The following is a 20,453-nucleotide window of genomic DNA, read 5'->3' on the forward strand; positions in this document are numbered from 1 at the left end:
ATTCAGACAAATTTTTTTCCCACCAGAGGGCATCGTTCTAGAAAATACACCTTAGGGGGTTTAATTCAAAAATCTCAATGCCGTGTAACTTCAGTTCAATACCTACTTCATAAGTCTTTATCCTTGCTTGCTAACCATGGAAGTCATGATTTACTCCCTCAATATTATCTTCTCATTCTCGAGATTTTTCAAGGTGTAAAGTGAGATACGTGTCTACATTTAACACGACATACGTATACATTTAATAATCGAGTGAGTTTAATTTTAAACCGTGCTCACGTATATACTTAAAAATTTCATGGTTGATCGCCCTTCAAGTGAGCTTGACATTTCTATATGACAGTCAACATCCTTTACTAATTGTACGAACAAAATTTCTCGGTTCTTGTTAAGGGAAAGCTGAAGGTGACTACTCGTATTGTTTTCACTGGTAAGCTTACTTTGCTCATAAGATAAACATAAAAATGAAATGATCAATAGTCATTGACTTTATTGGCAACTTTAATTAAAAACAAGTTGATTAATAAGCTTGCAAGGTTGAATCATTTTCACTATCACCATCATAATTAATTTACAATTTCTCATAGAGTTATTAGGGCACATTAAGCAAACCCTAATTCACTCAACATCATTTCTATGTACAAATCCTTTCTCCTACCAAGTTGTTTGTTTCTCGGGAAAAAGAAAAAAACCCTTTATGAGGTTAAAGAGGTATCTTAATTTCAATAAAAAAAACTTCATTGAAATTGAATTTTCTTATAACAATGGGTCAAGAATGGTATTCTTCTTCTAGAATAGAGATTTTCCTTTCTATGCGTAATAGTAAAAATCTAGAGCAAGCAAGAATTGTTTTTGATCTTACTGGGAATATTGGAAAAGAATGTTCAAAGGTTAAAATTCTGATTTCTATAAGAATGTGAAAAGGAAGGGTATGGTGAGAAGAAATATTTGCTGAATGGTCTGTACACGCATAAGATTCTAAGGGTTTTAATTTGTGGGTTGAAATACTCCTCGTAGTAGACCAAATGTGCCAGCTTCATTTGGATACATTCTCTTCCATATGCAGCCACCAAAGAAATATACAAAAATCTTGTTTCACATTTAATTAATCTAGAAATTTAAATGTGTTTGCTGATCAGATTGGTGCCTTGAAAAAGAAATATTGTGAAGGAAATATGACTTGATGAAATATTTCTACCCTTTTATTTTAAATGTGTCTAGGAAGAATTTAGAACACTAAAAAAAAAAAAACTTAGCTATTTTCGATGGAATGCTTTTTGTCAGAAATAATTTATCAAAAGTTCTCGACGAAAAGTCACATTAATCGTTATTGATGGAACTTTATCGAGTTTTTGGTAAAATTATTGTAATCGGAAAGTAGTAGGAAAATTTCTTTTTCCTCTTTATTTCTTTCAAAATGCTATCATGATGAGCTTGAATTATTCATATATAAGATTTAATTTTGTAGTGACTTATGAAGCTACGTGGACCATTTGACTGATTAAAAGGTAACATAATTTAATGTGAACATAGGAATCTCAAGTTCACAAGAAAAATACTACTTAGCTAACTAAACATCCCAATATGAACTTCATAATTTTAGGCAGAAAATCATATAAGATATTAATTACACGTGCACGTTTATCTTTTCCAAAAGGAAAACGTGTATACTTAAAAAAATAGTCCAAAAAATAAAAATTGTTTCTATATCTGACAAACTTAACAAAAAAAGTCAAAATCTGAAATAATATTTTCCAAAAAATTTTATGTCATTGTGTTCACCTATCTACAACAAAGAGTATATACAATAAAATGTATTTTTTTTTCAATATTTAGCATTTAAACATTGGATTTAATGATAAAATATCGTGACATTTCGAGCAATGAAACTTCCTATCGATGACAATGATAGTATAACCGATGTAGCAGCCACAATGGAAGTTGTAAACACGGTTGATTTCTTACTTGAGTAATTAGAGATGTTTGGCATCCGAACATTTGATTTAATAATAAATACATGATTTGAATTCTTACTTCTCTTAAAATTAAAAGAAAAAAAATAAAATAGTGACGTATGAGCAAAGAAACTATCTATAGATGGTAATGAAAGTGTAGCTGATGTAGCAGCCGCCGCCGTGGAACCTGTGAACACGGCTGATTTCTTGCCTGTATAATCCCATATATATCGTTGTCGATGACCCTGCAGAAGTTTTCTTTGAAATTTTGATATATACAAAGAGAAAACGTAAGCATGCAAAACTAAACTAGTGGGCAGTGTGGCAAGTTAGGTTAACAAATACGAAACCTTATACTCAGTACAATTGCTATTAATAAAAAGGAGAGTTTAATGGGAGAGGGAGACTTAAGTATAATTAAAGAAATGATAAACATGAAGAAGTCAAAGGAGAAGGTTTAAAGTCAGTAATGAGTTCAACATCAGTGGTAAACATGGACGGTGCTACTTGCAGTGTTCTTCATATTGGTGATGTATTGACTTTGATCATGACAGTTTTGATAGATTATTAGTTTCATAATTAATTGGTTTTTTCCCCATTGCAGTTGGTGATTTCATCACATACTTAAAACTATATGACCGGGTAATATTGACCCTTGAAGTTCGAACTTTGTGGGAGTCTGTAAATGTGCGTGCCCACAAGTCAAATTCTGGGTCCATTTTCTTGCCCCATTTGATAGGCAGTTTTAACCTACCAAGCCAGTATTAGGCTCAGCAGGCTAAAAAGGTGTGATAGGAGTTCAAGATGTGCCACGTTCATGAGACCAGAATCAACTTTTCTGCAAGCCAAGGGGGAGTTCTCAATGGAGAATAACAGGAAGATTTCAAAAGTTTGGAAAATCTAATCAATATTTTGATGTAATTCTTACCTAATACCCAATGTGTTCATAAAAGGCTAACTTACACATTGCTGCTTCCCTTCATCCTTCCGGTCTACTTGACTTTTTCCACTGGTTATGAACAACCAATCAACACCCTTTTTTCCCTTCTTTTCTATGGTTTCATGCGGGATTTAATAGTTTCTAATGGCCCCAAAAGTTGGAGTGTCAAATATTGTGACCTAGTAAAGAGTTTAAGCAGACCATGACTGGATTCCATTGAATTGTAGCAAATTCAGCTGCACATTTCCAAGGACTAAATATACAAAAGTTATGTGAAAGTGTGGTTTTGGTTTCCCACGTCCAAGTTCATCTGGCACGTGCTCCACCCAAAACCAGTGAAGAAGAAAGTTCCAGAGTCAAAAAGTGGAGCAGAAAAAAGGGTTTCTTTGGAGTGTCCTGTAAGGAGTAGAACAGTTTGCTAATATGGCAGATTGTTTAGGCAACCGCCACATTGGATCATTGAATCTAGTACTACTTCTGTAGTCATAGCAATAACTTTTAACTCTATTCAACAGTAACGCCTGCTTTCTTCTGACCTGCAAATGCTTAATCATCTTTGACTCAATGGGGTATGACATTTGAAAAGAGCAAAGGGAGGGCTTTGGACGCTTTCCTAAATCTAGTGGCGTTTTAGGTTATTTAGGATAGAACTAGACAATGTTTTGTCAATCTAGATATTTAACACATCAGTATCCTTCATGCCGAAGGTTTTGGCAAAGAACAACATGATCGAATGTGAAGCTTTAGCCTGTTACTAGTTTTCCTTTGGATGTATCAAGATTTAGGCTGAAACTACGAAAGCTTTTAGACTAGACTTTATTTAACATAAGATGGCTTTTTCTTTTGTGACTGCTGCTGAATACGTAAGCTGCATGTTTAAGGTCCAAAAGCAATAGCTAAATAAGCCTTAATCTCGTCACCAAGGTATACCATCTTCCCTATCTGGTCATGGCGCATGCATTCCTCAGTACTCAAACTCTTCAGAATATGATGTTAAGCAGTAATAGAGATGAGGAAGTGATTTGGGTGGAACGAGGGCATCCTGAAAATTGCTCTGCTATGAAACAGGGAAAGAACATGTCATTTAGCTAGTTAAAAATGCAATAGTTTCTTGATTTCCAGATACTATTGGGTGCTGCCCCAACCGAAAACTGTGAAAGACATTCATTTTGAATAATTCATGTTAAATATGCACCAAGGAATTTCAGAGCAGCTTTCATTTTTAATCTCAACGATCACATCAGCTCAACAACGATAAACCCTGAGATAATCTCCACCAAACCAGTGATAATCTCCACCAAAAGATTGAAAATTACATATCAGTACAGAAGTAAGCAAAGACACTCATCTTGTAATCTAGAAGGAAAAGTAGACATCCATTCTGGCACTTATGTCACTGCTACAGCTTTAATTAGTAGCATGCAACCAATGCTCGAAACATATTTACATAAAGTGCCTAACCATTTTTTCTCTCTCTTTTAGGATTTGGCACTAGATTCTGACCTTACCACTTTCATTCATGCAACTCCTAAGCGCAGCTTTGTACTGGTTCCACAATATTCAGATGCACGTGGCATAGGAACTAAGAGGCCACCAGATCAGCAAAGATAACTAGATAAGAATGTCCACGGTTTTCATCATCCATTGTTCTTTAGATATCATTCATGACTTCACGTTTTTGTCAAGAAGAAAATCTGAACCAGTTGACAATACTTACCTAACTAGCTGCCAAGCATTGAATCAGAGATGCCTCATCTGCATGTTTAAACCAGTTCCAAAACTTATACCATCAATCAACATTCAACATCATTGTGATGTGAATAGCATTTGTCTATAACACATTATTAACACAAAATGGTACAAACACACCTGCAACCTACAATCCATTACACGTGCCAATTGATCTTATTTCAGATTATTGCACATATTCTTTACAAACAAATACACATGTTCCTATTCCAAGTTCTAACTGGAGAATCTTAATTACCTCATCATATAAACCTTAGCATCTAAAAATCCTACATTGCTCCCCTAATCACATAAACAAAGCAGCACTTACAAACATACCAATCAATTCATAGAAATCGGGCAAAATCATTTACGAAATTCAGATATTCAAATTTCACAGTACAAGTGGTATGACATGTAGAAAACGAAATTGCCAGTTTACATACAGATTTGAATATGCCCACCATACCAAATCTTCTTGAACTTCATATTCTCTCTACTTAAAAGAAAAAAAAAAACCCCATTTTGTTGATTCTTGATCAAAAGAAACAGGCTCAACTTTGGGACAAGTTTTCTTGTTCATCATCATTGAATTCGTTTAGTGTACCAAATTTTTGCTTGAAAGAGTCCTGCCTTTGCATCCACATCATATGCCCCTTCAAACAGCATAAGAAAAATTCAAAAAAGTTAAAACAAATATAGAAAAGAAAAACCCAAAACCCAGAAATTCAAATGCAATTAAGAAATTAAAAACCTATAAAAAGGGGCAACTTTGCATTAAAAGATGAATTTTTTTTTAAAAAAATTTACCTGGAGAGCAGCAGCCCAAGCAATGAGGAAAGAAGCAAACCAGAACTTCTTGTCTTTGAGGAGAGCTCTGGCATCAAAATTTGCCATGAAATTCTTATCCTAGATGCCCCTTTTACTGTCTTTTAAGGTTTTTGGATCAAAAAGATGAGATTTGGGGTTTTTCTTGGGGTTGGGCTCTTCTACGGTTTGTTTCGATGCCGTTTGATGCACTTGGCATCTGTTGCTGCCATGTCATCAATAGAATTTTCCTTACTTTTCTTTCTTTTTCCTTTTGCAGATGGAGGTGCTATTGCTAAACTCACTAAATTAAAAAAATTTAATTATAAATTTTGGGATTATGCTTGTAAATTGTGATAGGTGTTGATACTAGTAAAATATGGCATATGTGGGATTGGATTTTTTCTTTTAAATTTTGGAAAATAATTTTTTAAGCATATTTTTGTTTATTTTATATCATTTTTATGCTCCCCTAAGTAGCTGGGAGGAGAAGTTGTGTTGTCATTGTGACATGTTCTTATTACCTAAACTCAAAGCTCAAATCTTTCAATGATGCGCTTTTGCTGTGTCCTTATGAATATGATACCTAGGTAAACTCTTGTAGGAAACATTGCTTTGTTTAGACTTCTTTTGGTCACAACAGATTCAAAAGGGGAGAGGGAAACAAAGATGCTAAACAATCAAACAAGTTTAACACTCCTTATAATCATCCTGTATGCCACATGATGCAATTCAATTTCTGCTTCCATATATTCAGGATTGCTTGAAATAAGAACCCATGTCTGCTCATTTTGAAGAATATCAGATAATATAGACTACATGTTATACTGTCAAAACCGAAAAACAGATGAGCTGCTTGAATACTACTTTCCAGTTCGACTAACAGAGGTAAATGAACGGAAACTTATAATGCAGGACTCACTTCATTTGCCGTCAAGCTAGATAACTATGACGAGCATTACAAGTACCAGGGAGATTCAGTTTTTACATGTATAAGAATCAAAGATTACTGTGCCGGCCAGAGAGATAACTGAAGAATAGTTTTAAGGTGGCAATTTTCCTGTTAAGTAGAGAGACAGTTTATCTCTCATAATCAAGGCAGACTTGTCAAGAGATTCACAATTTTGTCGGCGATAACCAGTGTCATGATGATGGGACAAAGACATATCATCTAGCACCTCATCCTCCATATCGATAAGGATATTGTGCAACAAGCAGCAAACAAGAACGATTCTTGGCAACCTATTTTTATCAGGCATCCACATCACCCCATGTATTATTCTCCACATCTCCTTGAGCCTCGCCAGAGCCATCTGTGCTACCATTCTGGTTGCAGCATGCCGTTTATTAAACTCAACTTGAAGATCTGAGAGGCCTTTCCCTTGATAAGGAGTAAAAAGCCATGGCAGTAGGGGAAAACCTGCATCCCCTATTATATATTCTCTTATATCTGTTTCTTCTGAAATGTTTAGCTTCTTACCATTTAGCCTCTTTTCTTCTTCAGAAAGTCTGAAGAAACCTGAGCTCCTGAGGACAATGGCATCACTTAAACTTCCTGGCCACCCAGCAATCACATCACGAAATCTCATCTCTGGGTCCACAACCGCCTGCAAAATCATGCTATAGTTCTTCTCCCGGTCAAACCAGACATTATTTGATGGGTCCATGGTAGGCAGAGTCATGACAACATGTGTGATGTCAATTGCACCACAGCAATTAGGAAGGCCCCGGATTTTCTCAAACTTAGACTTTATTTGTTCAATCTCTGCTTCAGTTGAAGGCCAACTGAGATGATGAAGCCCTCTTTCCTCCATTGCTTCCACAAACCGCCAGGTTATCTGGGAAACAGTTGATTGATTCATCCCAAAAGTATCACCAATGATTGATAATGATTCACCAGAACTAAGCCTTCTAAGAGCAACAGCTACTTGATCATTTAGAGACAAAGGCTTGCCATTTAAATCAGTGAAGCTCGATTGCCTAGCCATCATATCTTCCTTCACTAGAGAACAGATGTAGTCGAATGTCTTTCTTGAAATTCTGAAAACCGATTCAAAACTTTTTGAATCCTTTGATTGAGATAAGGTACCTAAAAAGTGACATTTGAAAACAAGGTTATTTCCTTCATAAAAGAAAAAGAAAACTTTTCCTTTTGTAAAGTAGAAAATCCTATTTCATGGATCTAAATATTTATGTAAGATCATTAGCTTAAACCACTGAAAATCAATTACTAACTAGAGAGCAGCCTCAATATTTCTGTTTTAAAATCTGTTACTCAATCATCATAATGCTCACTGTTACACCTCAATCTCCTACCAATGTCATTGCGCTTGTAATCTCAAATCAAATGCCCTAAAAGAAAATTTTCAAAACAAGATCAAAGTGCAAGTACCTTTTTCATTTTCACCCTACGTGCTGAAACTAGTCAGATAATTCAGTATGTTCTTACCAATTTACAGGCAATATATCCTCAAGCTCTCTTTTCATTAACAACAGGGAGAACACAATAGTCATTCTGCTTAGCTGAACACATTAGTCATTAAGAGAATTTATGGCAACTAAATCATAGCACAACACATTTGCAGGCATTACATAAGTGCAAAAGTACCACTTATATGGAAATATGGATTTTGGAATTCATGGTCCAGCCCTGAGCACAATTTACATGATCAGGTAAGATCAAAGCGAGCAATGTTTGCTGAAAGATGTAGGAACCAGCTGTGATGGGCAAAAATCCTATTAAAGACTACCAAAGAGGATTCTTCATCCATGTTTTTTACGTTGTGGTTTCAGTTTGTGAAAGTGAAGGTAAGAAGAATGACATATCTTTAAAGGAAAAGAAAGGAGCCAACCCATTTTCTTCTAAAAATTATTTCTTCAAAAATCAAATTGAGAAGTCAAAATGATACTTTAACCTCAATTTCTCTGAATGGAGTGAAAATCTTTTGCACTAGTCCAAGAGAGAAAAAGAAACACCTCTATTTTATACAACTACCATCAGTGTCACTAAGGCATAAGCAATCAATACAAACAGTCATAGTTCCTTCAACAAAGAAATATCACATGGTAGATGTGACTTCAAAGAAGAGCAGACATAAGAATTGCTTCTAAAAACACAGAAAAACCATTCATTTCAGTAAAATTTGAGCAATTATCAGGTTAATCCAACTCTGAAAAGCCAAGCTACTCATGGCAAAACAATTTGTGCAACTCTCTAGCTGTCCCTGGCTTTTAAGCTCTGTGTAAGATAATGTTCTAAAGTAAATTGCTTGTCATTATGGCTTCTAAAGACCACTCTGTCTATGCTTCCGTAATTTCCCTAGTTTTATGATGCTCTCAATGTGCGTAAAGCCATTCCTTCTTCATAGAACACTTAATATACTACTTCGCACAAACAAAACCAAGTCTCAATAAAACTGACAAAATGTTTTGCAATAAGATAATGATTTGACCATGGGCTATTACTCATCTGATTGCAAGTCAATAAAGAGACAGTGTACACTCAAGCAACACCTATAACTTATGTCTGCAACTCCAAAAAAAAAAAAAGGTAATCAAGAAATGTCTCGAAATTCTTTCCACAGAAGGGAGTAAAACATAGCTTGGGAGACCCATTACTTAACCTTTTGAGAGGCACGTATCAAATTCAGGAAAATGTTAGGTTCAGACTTCAACTTTTACGTAGCCCAGAGAAAAAGAAAAGATTGAAACAGGATTCTATCCTGACAACTATGAAAACGTGGATCTGACTCATGTCCTGATGCCCTTGGAAAAAACAATGCCTTTCATGATCACCATTGATGAATAGAATCAACAAAAGCCTAATATTAATACTAAGTTAATAAGTAAAATTTACTAAGTGCATTATATCCAAATGATCTTAAAACATAAATCTACTCAATAAAGCTGTATTCTTAAACAATGTTCTGAATCTGGATCTTTATCAGAAACAGTTTAAAGCAAAAACCTAACAAATGCCTCTTGGAACACTGCATAGGACACACATCAAGGAAGCGGTATCAATATAAAGAATAACCAAATTCCCAGCAATGCTAAAAGCAAAAGACCAAATACATATAACTTCAAGCTCGCAACTTGCAAAGAATGTAGACCAGCAATGCTCTATCTCACACCACACCAGCCATATTATGTAAATTCAACCAAATTAACCGAAACCCAAATGGACCCAAGTTATGAAATTTCATTAAACATTAAGCAAATAGCCAATAACAGCCTTCATAAACACCATAACATAAACGTTCAAGCAACGGGAAACGCAATGTATAAAAACTGAAAATAACAAAATCAAATGCCTTCAAACATTGAGAACTGTAGAGAAAAAAGAATGTTACTATAATACCTGAAATCCTCTTGGAGAACTCATCCCACCAATCCAAAGGCTGAGGTTGAGACCCCAAAGAAGAAGCAACAGCGGCAGAAGAAGGCAAGACATTCTGGTCAACCACCTTCTTGTCTGCTGCTTTCTTTCTCCTCTTGAACCCTCTAATGGGTCCCATTGAAAGATACCCAACAAAGGAACACAACCCCTCTAGGTGAGTTAAGCACTTGAAAGAGCCTAACACCAAAGATCAAAAGGAATCTCAGGGAAGAGATTGAGTTTGGCCTTTTGATATTGGTTTGTTTTGGGTTTTTAACGCATGCAATGATAAGTGGCTGAATGAAGAGATGGTGAAGAACAAAAAAAAAAAAAACAAGGCTTCGAGAGGGGAAACGAAAACCAAAGACTATAGTCCTAGTACTATGTAGGCATTGGGCAAGTGATATAAGGTGATTCTTTTAGTTGTTAAAAGGTGAGGCAATGTAGAAGAAGAAAGAGTGGGACGAGTTTATGGCCCTTTTTTGGTCATGGTGAATTTCTTTCTTTGAATTTTCTTCGTTTTTCCTTGTACAATTTAAAAGTTTTGAGTAGTACTTATTTTTGTTAATTTTTATATAAATGGTATGCTACATGATGTATTAGTTTATTTTCCATAATCGATAATGATAAATAAGAAATTTTATCATAAAATATTCTATCATTAAGAGATTTTATGATTAAGTTCCCTAATACTATTAGGTTTTTTAGATTATTTTTTGTTTTTTAATGTTCTTATTTTTCTTATTATATGTTTATGATTATGGTCACTTTCTTTCTTCAAATTCCAATTTGATGAATAATATGAAATTTCCAACTTTCTATTATCTCAGTAAATGCTATCTTCAAGAAAACTTCATTTCTTTTAATTCCTACAAATGGTCCTTAGTATGCCAGATTTGAACATTAAAATGGTTTTTTGTTAATAAAGATTGCTGAGACAGTTGATTTGGCCACCTAGTAGGCAGCAGACATCAACCACAACCAGTGTGAACATCAACTATATGACCAGCTAAGATGGTTGGACCCGGGCTTGGCCCTACTTCATTAAGTGATACTGACCATCTGTGGCCTAGGCTCATTGGCTAAGCAACCCAAGTCCTGTATTTCTTGAAGCCCAAATGCTATTCTTTCTATCACATTGATATTGCTAGAATATAATTACACCCCAACATGATCAAGAACATAGTCACTGTCAGAATCTTAGCTCCGTTCTTAGGTTTTTATGTTTACTTCAAAGTTTAAGCTTAATATTGAAATACATATACTATGAGTACATATTTCCCCATCTTCATGGATCTGTCAAAGATTTTTTACCATGGCACCTTGGCATTTGACTATTTCCATGGTACATTGATCTTTTTGTATTTCTCCTCGTCCATGAAACAGCACGTTCATACCTTTATTTCCATTGCCTCCACAGTCCTTGGCTCTTCTTGATCCACAGGCAATCAACTGCATTAGGACTGCAGATGCCTTGATCCTCCCACTGGGGCGATCATTTTCAACACTTTGATCTCTAATATCTGCTGAGATGTTCAGACATTCCGGAGCTTCTGAACTTGAATATGAAGATGGTCGAGGAGCCTGCTGTCCATTCTCCCTTTGATGTTCTTCAGCTTCTTCACCCCCAACTCTTCTTTGCCTTGCATTCTCATCTGTCTGTGTTGACACATTGTTGCCTTTGCTGCTAAATTCTCTGCTTGTTCTGGCCTTGTAGATTTTGTGTTCATCAAGCTCTTTGAATTCACTCCATGAATGATGTTTCGTTCTAATTTTCGCAGGAACATTGGAATCTTCACCTGAACTGTATGTCGCAGAGGAATTTTTGGAGATTGATGAAGTTGAAGAAACTGTTTCGTAGGATCGAAAGCTTAGAGAAGTTTGTAAGAGTAGTGATCCCTTGAGAATGTATTCACGGCCATGGGAAGGGTATATGAAGTCGTTTTTGGATAAGTCTTGCCATACATATCCATTCTTGTAGCTCCTGAAATGAATTGTTACATTAGCACGGTTGAATCAACTGTCATTTCCATTGAAGAAACACAGTGAAAAGAACAGGATAGAGTCTTTGTCTATGGTACCTTTTCGAAGACCAGGAATACCTGTTGGCCATGCCTTCACCTCGGAGGCTGTTTAGTCTATTTATAACATCTGTGAAATAGAGCAAATTGCAACAAAAAGTAATTACAAATCAGATAAAGTATACTCAATTTCCAAGAGCAATTTCCATTTGTTACCTTTGAGAAAGAGTCCTTGGGGAGAAGAAAGAGGGACTTCTATGAAATGAGGATGCTCAAGCTGGCCATTGCGTGAGAGGTAGTAAACAACAGAAAGTTTCCGCTCCTTGTTTGATTTGCTTTCAGCCCACACCATGGTTCTCTCAGGACTAGTTTCTCTATCTTGATTTCTCTTTTGCATAGGTAACTCCATCCTTAATCTTGCATAGCTTGCCATGAAGAACATAAAGCTAACTTTTTACCGAGCTCAGATGTGGTTAAAAATGGTGCAGAACTTGCTAATAAACCTAAAACATTTGAACATTCAAGAATTTTGACTTGTATAAAGCCTAAAGATTTTGAAATTCCAGGGCAGGTAAAGGTAGAGGAATAGGTTTCATTGAATGAAAAGGGGACAGCTGAGCGAAAAAGCGGGAGTCTGCATATTTATAAGAGCCTGAAAAATTAGTACAGACAACTACTAGCAAACAGAAAGAAACTGTATATTATACCAGTTTCAAGAATGTTTGATCATTTGCAGCAAATATGAAGAGTTGACATAACTTCGAGGATGCTAAATTTTTGGTTACGGAGAACCTTCGCACTGATAGAGGGCAGGGGGCACACTTCAAAATGATTATAGTTTTCAAATATGCAGATCAAATTCAGCTCTTAAATCACCCTCCAAGGATGTTTTCCTTCCTTCTATAATGCATGAAAACCATATTTTCCCCCTTTATATAAGATCAAGTTGCATTGATTAAAATGAGGAGGTAATCTTTGAAGATCATTGATTGATTAAGATGGGTAATGCAGAGGATAATTTGGATAATTTATTTTATGCCAACTTCCAAAGACTGTTGATCCTGTTTGTAGGACCAAATGCCAGCACGTTCCTTGCAGAATTTGTCAATTACCAGAAGCTCACGGACCAAAGTGAAATCAGGACAAAATTTTCATTTTTCTACATGTAGAAGTCAAAGCCAGTCCCGTGAAACCATGATGCTGAAAACATGGAGACAATTTGACTTAAGTTTGGAACTTGCAAACTGCAAGGGTGGAAGCTCACAGAAAGCTCCAAATAGAAGAGTTACCAGTACTGAGAATCTGAGATTCACCATGGCCAATGGCCACCACCTCCATGCCGTGACTAGCTGTTTTGCCTGTCTGGAATTATTTATGCTTCATCTATTCATTGCCTGCCCTTGTTTCCATTCGGCTTCAACGTAACAGATCAAGATTTTCACTAATCTGAATGTGTATCAGGCAAATTAAGCAGATTAGGTAGTAAATAAAAGCCAGATTATTCCATTATTCTATGTCTGTAAATAGTACTACTTTTTTCATAGTTACTGTGTCTTTCTGTCAGACTATGGAATGCCCTTTGAAAGTTCCAGGTTTCGTACATTCCACAGAAAGAGTTATATCGGGCATCTGATTCACTTTAAAAACCAATTCCACTCCAAAGGAAGTTACAATGAATATTGGCTTTGATCATAGTCGATTATGCCTGCAAACAAGAAGAGTTTTCTGTGGTCTTTATTTCGGTTCATTTTTTTTCATGCATTTAGAATGAAGAGGATTCAAAGCACAAGTAATTCACATGTCTCCCTTGGCCAAAAGAATTCCTCAGGAAAGTCTATGAATCAGCATTCATAACAAAGTAGAGAAAGACATAAATAACTATCTCTTTTCATTAATCTTTTCATCTTCTAACCAATTGAATAACACTTTAGATTATGCCAGGATAACAGGAATCACATGTAAATGGCTGAAAATTTGGAGATAGGGAAAAAAACCTCCTATTAATGGTCAATTTGTGTTTGTATTGGTTGTATCTGCAGTTTTCTTATTTGGGCAAGCAGAAGAAATATGGCCCTTCTGTCCACACTCATAGCATGTCCTTCGCCTCAACTTACCACTGCTGACAGTTGAACCACCATTATCAGCTTTATTACCCATTGTAGGTGCTTCATTACCTGTAGGTGCTTCATTACTTGCAGGTGCTTCTTCAATTGCTGGTGCTTCTTTAACTGCAGGCGCTTCATTACTTTTAGGGACTTCAGTTCTGGTAGGACGAGATCTTGATTGACCTTTTTCTCCATTCTTAGGAATTGCACAACTTATCTTGACAGGTCTACCGCACACAATTTCTTGGTCTAACTTTAATGCCATGGCCACTGAGACACTATCGGAGAAATCCACATGGGCATAGCCTCGGAATTCTCCTGTTTCCTTGTCCATGCCAAAGCGTATAGATGATACATCACAATCTGAGAAAAGCTTCTTTAGATCATCCTCGGTTATATCCCATGACAAATTTCCAACATATATTCTGTTGTAGCCCTCCACCATTTTTGGGGAAAAACCAGCTACTTTATTATTGGCTCGAATGGATTTGTAGGGCTGAATTGTTAGCTGCATTCCACCCCTGAGGAACACATCAGAAGTTTTATAAGGATGATTTACCAATGAAAAATAATGAGAAATATGGCTGAAGATCATAACATTTACTCACATTTCAGCTCTGTCAAGAGCCAAGGCTTCTTTCACTGCAGCTTCTGTCTGTAGGAAGTCAACACGATAAAAATGTCAACAAACTCAATTTAATACTTATGCTTAGTATCAGTACTCAGGCAGCTACAATAAGATTTCAGTAGTTTCAAATATTTATCAGTTCTTTTTTTGGTTCTTTAATATGAAATTCCATTTTCACAAGAAATGAAAAGAGCCAACCTTCTCATGCAAGACAGTGTTAAATGCTTCAGGCTCAGCTCCTTTGGTATTTCAAAAGTAATAGCATGTCATAATAATACCCATAAGCCGATAAGACATCTAGAATTTGATCTAGCCCCAATCAAATATAGCATTCATAAGTGTATACATACAAACAAGTATCAGAGATAGTTACCTCGAAATTAATAATTGCAATTCCTCTAAACTTCCCAGTGTCTGGAAACTTCATACAATCAACATCAAGTATGGTACCACAACCTTCAAAATAATATCGAATATCATCCTTGGTATAGCGATATGGAATGCCTCCAACATATACTTTTGGGGCAGCATCCTCCCTCACCTGGCTGCATAAACATAAGAAACAATAAAAGCCCAATTTATAAGCAGAAGGAGAAAGAAGAAAACACAAACACTCATCTCACAACCAAATCACACAAAAGCGAACCAAATAAAAGTTCTTTTCCAAGTTTGAATCTCATACCTGATAAAAAGACAACAATCATCAACAAAGTTAAAAGATGAACCTGTTCTCTCTTACAGAACATTTTGGGTGCTGTAAACAGAGTCTAAAAGCAACATTCAGGATCAATCCCACCCCCCCTCCCCCTTATCAGCTTACTAATTTACGACAAAGATGCCAATATCTTTACAACTGCAAATGAAAACAAATGATAACAAAAATACAACACCGGTAACCTGCTGACACAGTTAACTTAGCATCTAAAATGACACTAAATTTGCATAAATAAGCAAACTTTAGCTTAAGAAAACCTATAATACCCCTTTTTTTTATTCAAAATGCAAACTGATACATCAATAACCAAACTTTTTATTGGTATGAAAAATTATAATAAAAAATTGAAAAAAAAAAACAAATGAACCAAATGGGCATTTTCAAAATTACCTTTCAGTCCCATTCTCAACCTGCAAAATCCATTGCTCTTCACTTACATTCTTCCCCTTCTTATTCTTATTGTTCTTCTTCTTTTTCTTTGTCTTCTTATTCTTTCCCTTCTCCTCCTTCACGTCCTCCTCTCTCTTCCTCTTCTTTCTTTTCTTCTTTGCTTCTTCTTCTACTTCTTCAACATCCTCTCCCTTTTCCTCAGTTTCCTTGTTCGACCCTTTCGAAAAAGAAAGGGTTTGTCTTCTTTTTTCTCGCTTCGACAATCTGGGTTTCCGAGTTACAGAGTCTAGGAGTGATTTCACGGACTGGGCCTCCGAATTTGAATCTGGGTTTTTGATATCAGGGTCGGGTTCGGCTCCTTTGTTTGCCAACAGTTCTGCTCTAAGCTTCTGCTTAAGCTTCTTGTTTGATAATACCATTTTTTCACTTTCCCTCCTCACAGTCACAGATGGCTAAAACCCTAGACAGGGTTTTTGTTATATGAAGCAAAGGGGAAAACCAGTTACACGGCGTCGTTTTAGCTCTAATTTTTATTCCTTAGTATCTATTATTTTTTTTTTAAGATTTTTTCTTTTCAAAGAACACTTAATTGAATAAAAGAAAAATTCTAGAATTTTAGCTGAAATAGTAACTTCACCATATATTATTGAAGAGGAATAATAATAAATAATTGTATCCTCCAATTCCATATGTATAAAAAAGTGGAATGATTTGATAATGTAGGAACTATAAGTTTACAAAGCTTTTATTCACTCATTCATTCATCTGCTTTAGAAAGTAGCAATACAGGCTCTTCTGTACACAGAAGAACTTGATCTCTAGGCCTAGCAGGTTGTACCTGGTATTCCTGCAGCTTCCTGGCTGCAATTTAAAAGTAATAATACAGGCTCTGGATAGGTTTTTGTCAAACTACAGTTAAAGTTGCGGAATATCTAAATAGACAGGCAACCATGATAGGTACTTCCCTGAAACGTAACAACTGGTTTCCATTGAACCTACCACTAGGAAACTTCATCGAATCAAACTTATACCAAGTCAAATTGCTTGCATTTGACGTTAGTGCGTACAGTTGAAGCACTTTGAAAGGGTAAATTATCTTGGCATCCCTGAAGATTGCTACTAGTTAAAATTGGCTACAGGGTATGCTTTTCTTCCTTTTTGGTGAATTGAGAGTTACTGCCGGCATCAACAATTCTGTCCAAAACATTACCAACTGTTACCAATTTGGACACACTATTGAAATTGATTAAAAAATTTGGAAAAAAAAAAGTTTTGTGTCATAATTAAGAGTAGTTGGAAGGATATGGAATTCCATTGTCTTTAAGCCAGAATTTTAAGGGGGCGTTTTTTTCTGTGCAAGTTCTGTAGACTTTTTACATAGAAAGCTGAAAGTCAATACCCCAAATGACTATGGTTTCATATTATTCTTTGATCAAACCATAACATGGAGGTAAAACCAGAATCAAACATCCAATTCTGCTTGACATGCTGCTAAGCTATGCCTCCATCAGGCCAAACTGGTTTTATAAAAATATTCACCAATCAACTCAATCTAATTCAATCTCTTCAGAAAGTTAAAGCAAAGATCAAGCACAAGATGACCAGAGACAAAAAGGAAACTGATCAAGATGATAAAGAGTAAGAACCCGTTATTCTTGTTCCTGTTTGACTTTTTAGTCTTGTTGAAAGTGCTCAGAAATTGAGATCAGTGTTTCTTTTTTGGAGACAGGAGGTTGGATTTTGAGCATAACGAGGTTGATGTGATCAGCTCTTTACCTAATGAAATCCTTTGCAGAATCATTTCCTTTCTCCCTTTTAAGTCTGCCGTCCAAACTAGTTTACTTTCCATCCGATGGAAAAACTTATGGAAGATGGCTTTATTGAAAGATGGGACTAAAGAGGAAGCTGTCACTGCTGTTTTCAACTTTCTCAATGATTTTCCTCAACTTCATCAACCAAGAAACAACTGGGGGTTGCAATATAACTTTGATCAAGGTAGTGTCCTCTTTGTTGCCATTGCACCTGCTGGTATACTTCATCTAGATTTCTCCGCAGGGAAACAAGAATCTCAAAGGCAATTTAGCTTGTCCTTGGGGCAAAACCAGCGAATTTACTACTACTACCAGCCATCTCTTTCCACTGCATTCAACTTGAAAGCTCTTTATCTTGTATCAGTTAGTCATGTTTCTTCAGAGATGGTTTCTTGTCTGTCGTCCAATATCCCATCTCTTGAAAGTCTGACAATAGCAAAATGCAATGGATTACAATCTATACAACTTGGGAGTAATTCAGAGCTTCAAAAATTAACTGTCTTAGATTGCTTGCAATTGGAGTCTATCAGGATGCATTTCAATTTACAGTTTAGGTTAAAGTCCTTCCGATGTCGAGGAAGAGTTGTGTGTTTTAAATATTATGATGAAGATCCACTCTACTACCGGTATCCTCGTGCCAATGATCATTCACATTTGGAGCTGAAAGACGCCATGCTTGATTTTAGACAAGGCCCTGGCTACTATGGCATCAATATACCTGGCTTTGAATCCATCACTCACAGCATAAGATGGGTCAAGACTCTGACATTACGTAGATGGGTTTTCGAGGTATGTTCTAGTAGTATAACTTCTTTCCAGAAATCCTGTAATCCTTTCCAGAACCTTGATCAAAATTTTTGCACAAAGGTTTAACTAGTCCTCTGTTCTTATTCAGGAATTGATCTTACCAGAGCTAAACCTTTTAGGTGAAGGCTTCTGCAAGCTAACAGAATTGTGGTGGATTGATAATTCACCAGAGAGATATAATAGTAATGCCTTAATCTCCTTTCTCAAACTCTGTCCTCGGTTAACCAGGCTCTATATCACTGTAAGTTTCTGTATTTTCATGATACAATTAGCAGTTGAATATTAAGAAAGAATATCAGTTATATATGTTAGTAAAGTTTATTTCTGAACTTCTAGATAATGTCGTAAAGTGAAAATTTCTTAACTTTTCACATATTGGCCATGGAATTCCAGGCCTAATAGGGTAATTATGGCGCCTTATGAACTATTAAAATGCTTATCTTTCAAGTTTTAACAATTAGGCATAAGAAAGATCAGAATTCAATCATAAGATAAAATAATCTCAAGAACCCAAACTTGAATGGCTGCACTATACAAAATTGTGATGTGATGATAGAACTCATGGCAGATATGTGGTATTAGTTTATGATCATATTCCCTGAAAATCTTCATGACTTGCTGATTAATGATGTAGATCGATCCTAACAGCTACAACATGGCAAACATAAAGATGTCTTCGATCAAGGTCACGAGGCCTATGAAATTGAAGCATCTCAAGGCTGTCAAGTTAGAAGGATTTGCCAATGAGGAAGAGGAGTTTGATCTGGCAAAGCAGTTGAAAGAGGTATTGCAAGCAGAACCACTGATTATAAAGTGGGATGGAACTGTGAGAAGTCTAACAAAAGTACAAAACCAGCTAAAGAAAGGGACAGATCCATATGAATATATTGAGCAAAGAGTTGAAAATCTTAATGAATTATGTCCTAAACATCCTCACATGGACCACTAAAGGGAAGAAGTTTTCACTTGTTATACCTGTAAATCATTCACCAAAACAGAAGAAGGAAACCATAATCTCAATTTTGTATCTTTGAGGATTGAAAGGATTTTTGTTATTGTACCTTTGGTTCTTGGATGGGAAGTGCATGCATTGTATTGAAAGGATTTGACGTTTGAGATTTTTGCTAACATTCCTTATACGTTATACCAAGTCATTGCTTGCATTAGAAGTTAGCTGGATATTGTTGAAACACTTTAAAAGGGTAAATTATATTGGCATCCCTGAAGTTTGCTACTGATTAAAATTGGCAACCGTATTTTTGGAAAATTACAATCCAATATCTTTAAATTTTCCTTCCTTTGTGGTGAATTTAGTATTACTGCCAAATGCTACCAATTAGGACATACTACTGAAATTGATTGAAAAATTTTGGGTGGTTTTAATTTGAAAAGTAGAAAAAGATTGTTCTGATGTATAATTAAGAGTGAGCTTGATTGGTACGGAATTCATTTCTGTCTTTGAGCCAGAGTTCAAAGGGGAGTTTTTTCTGTGCAAATTCTTAGACTTCTACATAGAAAGCTGGCAGTCAATGCCCTGAATGGTTTGTTAACAAGATTTACTAAACAACTCAAACTAATCCAGGCTCTTCAGAAAGTTAAAGCAAAAGATCAAACACAAGAAGACCAGAGACAAGTAAGAACTGATTATTCTTGTTTCAGTTTGAGTATTTAGTCTTGATACAAATTTACCATAATGAAACTGTGCTCAGAAATTGAGATTAGTCTTTCTTCTTCTTGTTTTTGGAGACAGGATGTTGGATTTTGAACGTGACAAGGTTGATGTTATCAGCTCTTTACCTGATCACATCCTTTGCAGGATCATTTCCTTTCTTCCTTTTGAGTCTGTTGTCCAAACTAGTGTCCTTTCGACCTGATGGAAAAACTTATGGAAAATGGCTTTAGTGAAAGATGGGACTAAAAAGGAAGCTGTCACTGCTGTTTTGAACTTTCTCAATGATTTTCCTCAACTTCCTGAACCAAGAAACAAATGGGGGATGCAATATAACTTTGATCAAGGTAGTGTCCTCCTTGTTGCCATTGCACCTACAGGTATGCTTCATCTAGATTTCTCTGCAGGGAAACAAGAATCTCAAAGGCAATTTAGCTTGTCCTTGGGGCGAAACCAGCGAATTTACTACTACCACCAGCCATCTCTTTCCACTGCATTC

General features: G+C 35.9%; 4 protein-coding genes and 2 pseudogenes across 9 annotated transcripts in view; 2 read left to right on the top strand and 4 right to left on the bottom strand.

The window, feature by feature from the left end:
* Positions 1–3,735: 3,735 nt before the first annotated feature.
* LOC110425352 (hexose transporter) lies at positions 3,736–5,824 on the bottom strand. 2 transcript variants are annotated; one of them, XR_002446005.1, is made up of 3 exons: positions 5,434–5,824; positions 5,070–5,279; positions 3,736–4,650 (listed from the first exon to the last, which is right to left on the bottom strand). XR_002446005.1 is itself a non-coding variant. In XM_021440247.2 (2 exons), exons 1-2 carry the CDS (start codon positions 5,518–5,520, stop codon positions 5,178–5,180), a joined length of 189 nt encoding a protein of 62 aa, XP_021295922.1. In that variant the 5' UTR covers positions 5,521–5,822; the 3' UTR covers positions 4,770–5,177. The 2 variants fall into 2 exon arrangements, 1 of the variants encoding a protein (XP_021295922.1); XM_021440247.2 differs by lacking the exon at positions 3,736–4,650 and having other exon boundaries at positions 4,770–5,279; positions 5,434–5,822.
* A 369-nt stretch (positions 5,825–6,193) lies between these two features.
* LOC110425603 (PIF / Ping-Pong family of plant transposase) lies at positions 6,194–10,239 on the bottom strand. Its single transcript, XM_021440521.2, has 2 exons — positions 9,791–10,239; positions 6,194–7,519 (listed from the first exon to the last, which is right to left on the bottom strand). The coding sequence occupies exons 1-2, from the start codon at positions 9,945–9,947 to the stop codon at positions 6,474–6,476; spliced, it is 1,203 nt and encodes a 400-aa protein (XP_021296196.1). The 5' UTR covers positions 9,948–10,239; the 3' UTR covers positions 6,194–6,473.
* An 868-nt stretch (positions 10,240–11,107) lies between these two features.
* LOC110425477 (protein SOSEKI 5 pseudogene) lies at positions 11,108–12,262 on the bottom strand (annotated as a pseudogene). The gene is made up of 3 exons (XR_016351802.1): positions 12,046–12,262; positions 11,890–11,959; positions 11,108–11,792 (listed from the first exon to the last, which is right to left on the bottom strand). The product of XR_016351802.1 is annotated as a protein SOSEKI 5 pseudogene (transcript).
* Positions 12,263–13,499: 1,237 nt separating this feature from the next.
* On the bottom strand, positions 13,500–16,487 carry PHIP1 (phragmoplastin interacting protein 1). The gene is made up of 4 exons (XM_021440214.2): positions 15,668–16,487; positions 14,936–15,107; positions 14,543–14,589; positions 13,500–14,455 (listed from the first exon to the last, which is right to left on the bottom strand). Exons 1-4 carry the CDS (start codon positions 16,084–16,086, stop codon positions 13,837–13,839), a joined length of 1,257 nt encoding a protein of 418 aa, XP_021295889.1. The 5' UTR covers positions 16,087–16,487; the 3' UTR covers positions 13,500–13,836.
* Positions 16,488–17,042: 555 nt separating this feature from the next.
* LOC110425325 (F-box protein At2g39490-like) lies at positions 17,043–19,913 on the top strand. Of its 3 annotated transcripts, XM_089785072.1 has the most exons (5): positions 17,043–17,305; positions 17,397–18,267; positions 18,374–18,526; positions 18,920–19,069; positions 19,753–19,913. In XM_089785072.1, exons 1-5 carry the CDS (start codon positions 17,166–17,168, stop codon positions 19,786–19,788), a joined length of 1,350 nt encoding a protein of 449 aa, XP_089641198.1. In that variant the 5' UTR covers positions 17,043–17,165; the 3' UTR covers positions 19,789–19,913. The 3 variants fall into 3 exon arrangements, with proteins under 3 accessions (XP_089641198.1, XP_021295886.1, XP_021295887.1); XM_021440211.2 differs by lacking the exon at positions 19,753–19,913 and having other exon boundaries at positions 18,920–19,715; XM_021440212.1 differs by lacking the exon at positions 19,753–19,913 and having other exon boundaries at positions 17,170–17,305; positions 17,393–18,267; positions 18,920–19,715.
* Positions 19,862–20,453, top strand: part of LOC110425327 (F-box protein At2g39490-like) — a 2,105-nt pseudogene continuing 1,513 nt past the window's right edge. Inside the window, exons 1-2 of the transcript XR_016351803.1 lie at positions 19,862–19,918; positions 20,036–20,453. The exon at positions 20,036–20,453 is cut by the window's right edge and continues 465 nt beyond it. The product of XR_016351803.1 is annotated as an F-box protein At2g39490-like (transcript). The remainder of the gene's footprint in view (positions 19,919–20,035) is intronic.

The sequence above is a fragment of the Theobroma umbraticum genome, unplaced genomic scaffold (genome assembly GCF_002168275.2).
Source record: "Theobroma umbraticum cultivar Fairchild unplaced genomic scaffold, ASM216827v3 scaffold_81.0, whole genome shotgun sequence".
NCBI lineage: Eukaryota > Viridiplantae > Streptophyta > Magnoliopsida > Malvales > Malvaceae > Theobroma > Theobroma umbraticum.